At 49.2% G+C, this 11,345-nt stretch overlaps 1 protein-coding gene across 1 annotated transcript in view; it reads left to right on the top strand.

The window, feature by feature from the left end:
• The first annotated feature begins 6 nt into the window (after positions 1–6).
• Positions 7–11,345, top strand: part of MN1 (MN1 proto-oncogene, transcriptional regulator) — an 85,080-nt gene continuing 73,741 nt past the window's right edge. The window contains exon 1 of the mRNA XM_017734916.1: positions 7–2,451. Coding sequence (XP_017590405.1) covers positions 144–2,451 — 2,308 coding nt within the window. The 5' untranslated portion in view covers positions 7–143. The remainder of the gene's footprint in view (positions 2,452–11,345) is intronic.

The raw sequence follows: 11,345 nt of genomic DNA, 5'->3' as shown, positions 1-11,345 counted from the left end.
AGCAGCCGCCACCACCACCACAACCACCGCAGCAGCCGCCGGGCTTGCTGGCCAGACAGAACTCCTGCCCGCCAGCCATCCCTAGGCAACAGCAAACAGAAGCCAACGCTCCCAACTCCAACCTGCAGGACAATGGGCCCATAATGCAGAACCAGCATGCACAGTTTGAATACCCTATTCACAGACTGGAGAACAGGAATATGCATCCCTACACCGACCCCGTGTTTAATATGCAGCACCCTCCTCCGCAACAGCCACCAAATCAAAGACTGCAGCACTTCGATGCCCCCTACGTGAGCGTCGCCAAGAGGCCGCGGTTTGACTTCCCCAGCACTCCTGGCGTCGAGCGCTGTGCCTCCTGGGGCGGCGGCATGCACGGCCCGGCCATGGAGAGTCACCTTTCCCCGACGGCCTCCCCTGCCCTGCCGGGCGAGTTCCCCCCGCCGGCACCTGAGGCCTTTGGGGGCCCATTGCCACACGGCGGCCCTGAGCACCCGGCACTGGCGCAGCGCCAGAACGCGGCCCTGGTGATGAAGCAGATGGCCTCGCGAAGCCAGCAGCGCCTGCGGCCGCCCAGTCTGCAGCAGCTGGGGCATCATGGTGAGGTGGGCGCACCCGGTGGCCTGCCCCCGCCAGGCTTCGAGCGGGAGGCTGGTGGCGGCCGCAGCTTCGATCCACCGGCGCCGCACCTGGCCCCTGACAGTGCCTGGTTCGCAGGACCACCGCCACCTGGGGAGCTGCTGCCGAGGCGCTTGGCAGCGCCCGGGCTGCCAGCTGCGGCAGCCCCCCACGAGCTGGGCCTGCAACCGGGTGGCCCTGCCGTGCTCTTCCGGCCGGGCGGCACTGGGCTGGGGTTGCAGGAACCCTTGCGGATGGCAGGCGAGGGGCCAGCACAGGCCCTGCCATCTCCCGGCGTCCACCCGCCCTTCACACCCACAATGGGTGGCCTCTCGCAGCTGCAGTCACCAGGCAGCGGTGTGGCACTGCCCAGTGCCCCTGCTGAGCGCCGTGGCCCCGCCGACTTCGCCGCTCAGCCTGGCTTTCCCTTTGCGGCGGCAGCGCGGCAGCCGGCGGCCCACGGGGCTGCACCTGCCCTCAGCGCCTCGCCAGGGGCCTACCCACCACCCCCGTCCGAGGTCCCCCCGCCACCCCCACCACGGCCCACTGCCAGTAAGCTGGGTGCCCTCTCGCTGGGCTCCTTCAGCAAGGCGGCCAGCAAGGACAATGTATTCGGGCAGAGCTGCCTGGCTGCCCTCTCCACTGCCTGCCAAAACATGATCGCGAGCCTGGGTGCTCCCAACCTCAACGTCACCTTCAACAAGAAGAGCCCGGCCGAGGCCAAGCGCAAGCTCAGCCAGGCCGAGCCCGACCCGCCCCCTGCTGCCCCGGACTACTTCCCAGCAGGGCCACCAGTAGGCGGGGGTGGCACTGGCAAAGCGGCGGGTACTGCCCCACTGCTGCCCGCGGAGAGCAGCCTCTCACCCGGCTATGCGCTGGAGCCAGTGGCCGGGGGTGAGGGGAAGGCGGGTGGCGGGCGGGGTCGGGGTCGCCGGAAACGGGACAGCGGGCACGTCAGCCCTGGCACGTTTTTTGAGAAGTTCTCAGCTGCAGAGGGTGGGGGAGCCGGTGTCAGCCCAGGGCAGCCGGCAGTGCCGGTGGCGGCGGGGGGCCCACCGGGGGCTGCGGGCGCTGAGCGCGGTGGAGGCACCCCTCATGACAAGCCCCTGACCTCACCGTCCTGGGGCAAGGGCAGTGAACTGTTGCTGGCGGAGCAGCCAGACCTGATGTCCTCCCTGGACAGCGGCATCCAGAGCGTGACCAAGTCAGATGGCAGCTCCCCGCACGTGGACTTTCCCGACGAGGTCAGCACCAGCTATGGCAACGAGGACGAGGTGTCCTCCAGCTCTGACAATGCCACCTCCAAGCCCACCCGTAGCCCGCTGCTGGGTGGTTCGCCCAAGCTGCCCCGTGGGGAGCACGCACTTCTCAACGGACAGAAGCCCCTGGCCCTTGGCCTTCTCAGTACGTCTACCTCGACCCCCGACAGCTATGGGCTCAGCACCACGGCGGGCGCTCACCCTGGCACGCCAAGCATGGAGCAGGTGCGGACCCCCACAAGCACCTCGGCCCAGGATGAGATCCACCCCCTGGAAATCCTGCAGGCACAGATCCAGCTCCAGCGGCAGCAGTTCAGCATCTCGGAAGACCAGCCCTTGGGGTTGAAGAGCAAGAAGGGGGAGTGTGCGGGGCAGAATGGGGACAGCGACCTGGGCAGCTGCTGCTCGGAGGGTGTCAAGGGCACCATGAGCACCATCGACCTGGACTCCCTGATGGCAGAGCACAACTCCACCTGGTACCTGCCTGGAGAGAAGGCCCTGATGGAGGGGCAGGAGGAGGACAAGCCCATGGCGCCCTGGGAGAAGCCCAAGCCCCCGAACCCCAGCAAAGAAGGTATCAGTTGTCCCACATGGGTGCTGGCACAGGGGCAGGGGTGGTTGTGGGCTGCTCAGGGGAGGGGATGTGGTGGGGCTGCAGCCCTGGTACTCTGGGCACACACTGGCTCCACTCCCACTCCACCCTTGGTGGGTGCCAGGTGCCTTCCCAGTCTGGGCTGGGGCTGCAGGATGCTGGGTGACTCTGCTGGGAGAACCAGTGTCAGGGACAAAGTGCCTGCTGCCTGACTGGTCTAGGTGACAACTGCCCCATGGCATCTCTGCTGCCAGCCCTGTCCCCATCATGCCTCCTAGGGAATGGGCAAGTAGGGATGCTGAGCAGAGGGGGCTCCAGTGAGCCCCAGCTGAGCTCCTGGGCCTGGGGTGCTGCAAAGGGGACTGGGGTGCTGAGGAGGGGGCTCCTGTGGAGTCCCACCAGGCACAGGGTGCTGAGGAAGGGGCTCCCACAGAGCCTGGTGTCAGCTGAACCTTCCAACCACTTTCCCAAAACTGCGACTGAGGGTTTTCCTAAACCACAAAAATGTGAGGCTGGTGGTAGTGCTGCCCCTTCAGGTCCAGGTGCCCCCTGCTTGCATTTGGAGCCCACAGCAGCGTGATACTGAACTGAACGGCTTGTAACAAATTATTTCTCATTTAACTGAAAGGCAATTTAAAATAAGGCTCTGGGTCTGTTAGTGTAAAACTTGCTTAGTTGACAGATGTTTAATTTCGACATTAGTTGTCATTTTTGATCCTTCCTTGTGTCCAGAGGGCATCATAATTCCCCAGGCTCAGGAAAAAAAATATTTTAATGGAAAAACCTCTATTATAAAAGCTGTTTAAGATAAGGATGATTATAGATTCAGTTGGTTTCTGTTTTATCTTATCAAATCCCTATTTTGCAACCTGCCTGGCTGTATGTGTGATTGTTACAATGGGTGCACATGCTGTACCTGCTATCTGAGGGCAGGCGGGCGGGTTTTGGTGTGCTAGAAATACATGCGTGCAGTTTACACAATATAAACTCATTATTTGTGCCTAGGAAAGGTGGTACTTTGGTACTGCAGTGTAGTTTGAAATTGTTTTCATTACCTCTGGTAGTACAGACTGACTTTTTACAGCCCTCCACATTTAGTAATTTTGCTAAGAAAGTTGTTGGTGAAATTAGAAGGGAGCTGGTTTGGAAACTGGGCTGTTTCCTAACCCGGTTCTGGTTGGCTTTGCAGCTTTGGCTTTCTGAAGCGTGAATCCTAGCCCCCACGGTTTGTCTCTTTGTTCATGTTTAATGCCCAGCGCAGGAGACTCTCATTTCGAGCAGAGTGTTTAGCATGCACGGCAGACCCGAGGAAGCCCATCAGCATTCTCCATGCTTCACCCAGGCAAGGACATAAATTGGTTTGTTTGGGGCCCTTCTTTTCCATTTTTAAATGGAGTTGCACACAGCATCCTTCCTAGCCCCTTCTCTTTTATTGTTTCTTGTACACAACATCTAGATCTGACTGGATCAATAGCTAGTTAGCACAAATCACAGTTCCTGTCACTTCTGCCTTGGCAGGCTCAAGCACATATATACGTTCTCTCACACCACACGCACCCCGTTACGTGTGCACTTTCACACACACACACACACACACACACACACACAGATACATAGATCTCACACCGTGCTGTGTTTAGAAATCGATTTTAAAAGAATAACTTATTCTACAGATCTTGACTTCCTGGATGAAAAAAGAAATCCTGAGCAGTGATTTAATTCTGAACAGCACATTTATTAAAAGTGTAATTTGGCTTAAAATGATCTATATTTTGTGTGTGTCTGTGATACGGAGCGATGTTTCTGCAGTGTCTTTTAACAGCACTCCTCCAGTCACTTTGATCACAGCTATTCTTAGTAACAGCTAGTGAAAGAAGTAATTGCTTTCTGGTCGCGATAACCACAATGTTGGTGTTAAAACAGTTCATCACTTGGAAGGAAAACCATTTAATCAGTGTTCCTATATAAGGATATGTTTTAGTATTTCAGAGGCTTAACATAAAATAGCAAACCAGTTCCACAACAATGCAGAGGCGCTCGGGTTGGTTCATGCTTTAGTCACTTGAGGGATTTGAATGGGCTGGTTCCTCGGATGAAGGGAGCTGGTTTGGAAACTGGGCTGTTTCCTAACCCGGTTCTGGTTGGCTTTGCAGCTTTGGCTTTCTGAAGCGTGAATCCTAGCCCCCACGGTTTGTCTCTTTGTTCATGTTTAATGCCCAGCGCAGGAGACTCTCATTTCGAGCAGAGTGTTTAGCATGCACGGCAGACCCGAGGAAGCCCATCAGCATTCTCCATGCTTCACCCAGGCAAGGACATAAATTGGTTTGTTTGGGGCCCTTCTTTTCCATTTTTAAATGGAGTTGCACACAGCATCCTTCCTAGCCCCTTCTCTTTTATTGTTTCTTGTACACAACATCTAGATCTGACTGGATCAATAGCTAGTTAGCACAAATCACAGTTCCTGTCACTTCTGCCTTGGCAGGCTCAAGCACATATATACGTTCTCTCACACCACACGCACCCCGTTACATGTGCACTTTCACACACACACACACACACACAGATACATAGATCTCACACCGTGCTGTGTTTAGAAATCGATTTTAAAAGAATAACTTATTCTACAGATCTTGACTTCCTGGATGAAAAAAGAAATCCTGAGCAGTGATTTAATTCTGAACAGCACATTTATTAAAAGTGTAATTTGGCTTAAAATGATCTATATTTTGTGTGTGTCTGTGATACGGAGCGATGTTTCTGCAGTGTCTTTTAACAGCACTCCTCCAGTCACTTTGATCACAGCTATTCTTAGTAACAGCTAGTGAAAGAAGTAATTGCTTTCTGGTCGCGATAACCACAATGTTGGTGTTAAAACAGTTCATCACTTGGAAGGAAAACCATTTAATCAGTGTTCCTATATAAGGATATGTTTTAGTATTTCAGAGGCTTAACATAAAATAGCAAACCAGTTCCACAACAATGCAGAGGCGCTCGGGTTGGTTCATGCTTTAGTCACTTGAGGGATTTGAATGGGCTGGTTCCTCGGATGAGGAAATTTATACAGACTCACAGAGAATTTACTTAAACTGTTGTTGGAGATGATAAAGATACAATAGGTGAGACTAAACAGGCTGTTCACCTCGCTCAGTAGAAATAATGTAACTTTACATTGCCATACTCCTGAGTGTGTGAAACTGTGTTTAAGAAAAGGCTTTCTTTAGACATGGGCTGAGATTTTAAACCTCCTCAGTCGGCTGGGATCTGCAGTAACCCAGTGTCGGGGTGGATGCGCAGGCTCCAGACAGCGCTCCTCCGAATTCAGGCAGTTCCTCGGCGTGCGGAACGCCGTGCTGGAAGGTGGGCGCCGTTTTGGGGCTGGGCAGTGTCCATGAGAGCAGCATTAGACCCAGGGTCCTCCCCAGAGCAGTCATTGTTGGGGGCTTCTGATTTACACCTGCCGTGAGAGGGCAGGCGGTGGGGGATTTATTCCCATTGTGGCACTGCTGCGATTAGCACCGGCGGCTCCTCAGGTGCCATGGAGGCAGAGGAAGGGGCAGTGGGTGTCGGGGGGCAGTTTCCCCTCGGTGCAGTGCTGGGCACTGTGTCCACTGCCTGCCACTCTCAGCCAGTGCAGCAGAGGGTCCGGCTTCAGTGCTGGCCATGAAGGAAAGAGCAGGCTCCCGAAAACACAGCAGGATCAGGAACTTCTCAAATACTCTGTTAATGCACAGGTTATGGGGGAAACAGCTTGAGTTGTTTTAATGGCTGCTCAGATTCCTTGGAGCTCACCTTTTTTCCCATAATGGCATTAAAATGATTCGCTTATCTCTGGCAGTTGTGTGAGCTGTGGGTCTGGAGGTTGCTGAGAGCAGACACTGGTGCTGCTGGTGCCCCTGCGAGGTGTGACACCTCCGACGCTGGCCTGCCGCGAGCTCTGTGCGTGCGTTCACGTTTCGTTTCGGAATGTAGTATTAGTAACGCTGCCTGGATGTGGCTCTGCCCTGAAATGTGTTTTCTGTAAGGAGTTTTCTCTGATGCATCATTTCTTGTACCAACATGTTTTATGTGAAGTAGCTGGTTAGGTTTGGGGTTTTTTCCTCCGAAAGTGCTTTCTAGAATTTCATGTTTTCCTCTGCCTAGCAGCTTGAGCTGGGAGTAAGAGATAAATAACACTGAGTCTAGAGGGGTTGTCTTGACTTCCAACACCACAGCTCTAGCTGACAAAGAACAACCAGATCAAATTCACTTAAAAATATAGGGCTGGTTTAATGGGGTTTTGCTTTTCCTGGCTTGACTGAACCAGAACAACTTCCCCTTCAGTGAAATGTGTATTAGTATTCTTTAGAAACCCAGTAATTAAGTGCTAGTGGGGTTTTGGTTTTAGTTTTTAATTGAAATTTTGAAGGTCCCATACTGCAGATGTCAGGTGAAGACATCACTATGTACCTAGAACTGTGCAGGTGTTGATTGGAAAGAATGGGAATATATTCCGCTGCTCGGTGGCTGTTGGGCTCGTCGGTCCGGGCTGACGGGCACGTGCCACACGGCACCATTAGCCTTCATCTGTGAGTTTTTGTTAATATTTCATCGCTACACCGAACCCATCACTGGAATGAGCCCACAGGCCAACCCTCTTGCTGGAGCAGCGCGTAACATCTGTGAATTACTAGAAATACATTAACAAAGGTCAAATTTGGTCCAGATGCGGCCGGGAGCCTTTGTTTTCTTTTCCTTTCCAGTGCATTCTGCTGCATGCTTTATTTTAAATACTGCCTACTTCTTTTAGAGGCTTTACCAAGGCACTGGGTTTGTTTACTGGGACCGAGTTTGTCAGACCTCTCGTGAGGTTTTTCAGGCACTGAACCCTCACTGCAAGCAACGTGCTGTGAGCGGCTGTGTTGTAGCGAGCGCTGTGGAAGCGAGTTCAGCGGCAAAGCTCAGCGCCCTTTGCAGCGAGGGGCCTGTGATTCCCGATGCTGCTTTGTTTGCCTCATCACTGGGATGCTGAAACTTACACAATTTTAACAATTCAGTGAAAAAAGAAGCTACTGCCTTTATCTTGAAGTTACACGATAAACTCCACGTACATCAAACGCACATCTTTATTAAATCATCTGAATTAGCAAGCAGAGCGATGAGGGAAGAACGCTCCCGCTGCTTATCCTGGGGGAGAGTTTGGTGTGCATTAGGTTTGGATTTAATATGATGCTTTAAACTTTTCTAACCTGTTAAAAAAAAAATTAATTGGAAGGGTTGCCCTGCTTGGCCTCATGTGAATGACAGAAATTCTCTATTGTTTACCTTGACTGACTATAATTTTTAATACTTTCTACTAGAAAATGGTCCTGTTTAGAAATGTTTTCCTTTGTTTTATAAACATTCTGTAGCAGTGTGCTTGTTGACCTTTATGGCAAATATTAGAGAAAGCAAGGGACAAAATTTTCAGTAGTATTTCCTCTTGCTGTGATATACTAAAATATTTAGTGCAGGAAGTGTGTAAATTTATTGGCATTTCAGTAACAACTGTGGCCACTGTTTGCCTTTGCATCCACCGTCTGTCTGGCTATTAATTTTTGGTCTCTAGATTTACCTGTTCTCATTTCAGTGGGCAATCTGGCTATGTTTGAATTAATGCAGATTACCTATCTGGTTTGCATCCTGGTGCTTCCTTGCCCCAAAGTCTGTTATTTTCTGATGGCCCGTTCGGTTGCAAGGTGAGTTTTAACGGGGTTGTTTTGCACACACTTGGTGCGAGGATGTGCGTGACAGACTTCGAGGGAGATGTTTCTTGAAATTGGTGTGTGAATGTGCTTCAGATCTTTCTGTATAATGTAAAAGGAAATGAATTACACTTAGTATTTATATATGAGCTTGGATGACAGCATAGATTTATTTTGATCGGTGATGTATTACACCGTGTCTGCTCTTAATTTTTAAGGTACAATACCTGTTTTTTTTTTACCAGTGACCTAGTGGAATGCTCGACCATAAAACTGCAAATAATATTTTGATAAAAAACGTTATTAATTAGCAATACCTTCAGATACAGTTTGTTGTTACTTGTGTAGAACAAAGAGTAAGGCATCAAACAAAAATCTAACCTAAAACGATATAGTCTGCTTTTATTTGAACCAGCTGACTCCCAGCCTCAGTAGTGTTCTATACCAGGGAGAAGTTTTGGTACAGTAAAATGCCTTTATGTGGCCATATAAAATTTTAGTACTAGACAAATTACTGTACATTTTCAGTCAGTGGTTTCTCATGTATTTCTGTTAAATCTGAGCATGAGGAGAGTCTCCCCAGAAAGTGCAGAGCCAGCTCTAAAATGAATCTTCAGGTGGCCTAACGTGTATGCTTTGTTAACGCTAAATTTACTGAAATACCAGAAAGAGTTTAGTGACATAATTTCTCAAGCACATTGAGAATATTGAAAGAGGCCAGTCAAATTATAGTCAGAGGCTCATTCCCTGGTTTTTCTCTGGTATGGAATAGATTGTCCTTTGCGTGTTTCGGACTGGAGCGTGTTGGATGCAGGCAGTGTGGGTGGTGGGCGTCAGGCGCTGGTACCCACCTCGCCATCGCGCCATGGCTCCGGCCGGCATCCGCCTCCCTGTCCAGCTGGTCCAGCTTTTCCATTGAAAAATCTACATCCTTGAGAAGAACAATGTTTGCACCTGTAAACACATGATTAAGGTTTGCAGGACGTGTTTAAGATTGGTGTGTTGTTTATTTTTAAATACGAAGTGATTCTTGTTTCATTTTTTTTGAGGGGCGTTTTTAAACGAGAGCCTCTGTTAGTGAGGACTGTTAAGAACATGGCTGGCTGTGTACCAGATCTTGGGTAAGGGGCACGGGGAACCTCAAGGAAATTAAATAGGTGAAGCTGTGGAGTCACCCAGGAAATTCAAGGTCTGCCCTCACCTTCCTGGTCTTGGTTAGATTTCTCAGCTTTTAAAATGTAATTCCGAATTTTTGCTGTTCTGTAGATAAACCCAGTTTACACACAGTGATTAGATGACTGGCTTATATAAAAATACTGCAGTTCTTTGTAGTTTGCTGCTTTTCCTTTGCCAGATGCTTTTGTGTTGATGCAGTTTAAAACATTCTGAGTTATTAGTGACCTTTTAATACAAGGGATTTGGGGGTTTTTTTACAAATTTAAATATATTTTATGGATTATGTGCCAATGTTCCAAAGTCAAATGCCTTCTAAATTTAAAGCTGAGAATTGAACAGCTGGAGGTCTAATCCATTAATTTTTACAAGCTGACTTTCTTAATACTTCAAAGAGAACATCTTAGATGATATTGCTTCGCTGTTCCCCTCCTCAGCACCCCTTCTTCTCCTGTTCCCTCCAGTGCCCTCTCCTCTAAGGCTTCATGTTCCGCTCATCTCCTGGCAAATGACAAAAGCATCTGGATGGGGGGAAATGCATTTTCCTTAGTTGATGTAATAAGTTTTAAGACTCAATGGTCTAGAAATGTGGCTTTCTTAGTGTTGCACCTTTTATCCATACTAATGCAAAAATACGTGGTCACCACTGTTCTGTGTTTCTTTCCTGTACGTGGGTTATTCTTTGCAGCAGCGCAGGCGTTGTCATAGGAGTATTTGTGCTCCGTGCTTGTGCCCTTTCAAGACACCTGACTCACATGTAGGGCACATCCCTCTCCGTAGGACTGGGTCTGATTCATGCTGGCCATTTGCAAGTAAGGTTTTTCCAAGTTTTGCCTTGCCCGTTTGGGCAGAAACTGCTCTGGCACCGCCGACGGTGCGGCTCCCTGGGATGCACGTGCGCATCCGTCACGGGCAGCTCCCGAGCAGGAGCCGAGCCTCGGCTGCAGGCTGAGGTGCTGCCTGGATGCTGCAGCAGGGCACTTTGTGTCTGTTTGTTTTCAATTCCAGCAAATCTGTTTGTGCCTGCTCAGTGTTTTAACGTAACACCACCAAGCATGACGCTGGGCGGTCTACATTTTTTATTAGCTTTTAACATTTGTCTAAAAAAAGCTCTTTTTGGTTTGGTAAGCAGAAATCTGGTTACGTTTAAGTGCTGCTTTGATAGATTTTTTTACATCAAAATAAATACAGTTTATTTGAGTTTAAACACAGACAACACGTGTAGGAGCTCAAAGGGCTCCACTAGCTCTGACTGTGAGCAGTGTGAGGGACGTGCCACAACCCTGCTCCCGCGGCCAGTTTGTGTGAACTTTGGGATATTTATCTTTTTTTATCCCCCCCTGTGTTTGGAGCATTTAAAATACAAAATGAGGAACTTCGTTTTTTTTCCTTTTAACTCTCCTACTTTCAGTTCTGACTGCTGGGGTTTTAGGACTTTAGGATCCCCTTGATCCCAGCAAAGCCTGTGATCGGTCAGTAGTTGGAAGACAGCAGGGTTTCTTTGTGGTAAAATATATGTTTTCAGAGTTAAGTCTGCATTTAATTAATTTTGTGAATTAGTATTCACAAAATACTCGAAAGCATTCTGTTGCTAATAGAAAGATCATCCTGAGGCTGGGGAAGCACAGTTAATTGAAAAAGCAGCCATTTGTAAAGTGAAGAAAATTTTAAAACATTTCATACCCTAATTAAGAATGTACTCCTGAGTTAAAATTGAGAATATTAATTTGATGTGTGAAGCAAATACCCTACAAAGCCCTGGAAAGAGTCATATCCTTCCTTCCTCCTTAATCTTCTCCCAAAATGCAGTTTAAGAAGAAAGGCATGACTTTTTTCTTTTTTTTTCATGTAGCCTGAAACCATTTTGCTAGAAAGATGTAAATTGATCTATTAACATAGGAAATGGAGGTTGGGCTGGGGTTATTATCTGGTCAGAATTTTAGGATCTCTTTCCTAGAAAAAATTTCCACTAATTTTTTTTTG

This window comes from Corvus brachyrhynchos, unplaced genomic scaffold (genome assembly GCF_000691975.1).
Source record: "Corvus brachyrhynchos isolate BGI_N302 unplaced genomic scaffold, ASM69197v1 scaffold114, whole genome shotgun sequence".
NCBI lineage: Eukaryota > Metazoa > Chordata > Aves > Passeriformes > Corvidae > Corvus > Corvus brachyrhynchos.
Note: the sequence above shows the minus strand (reverse complement) of the source record. Positions and strands in the feature narration are given on the sequence as shown.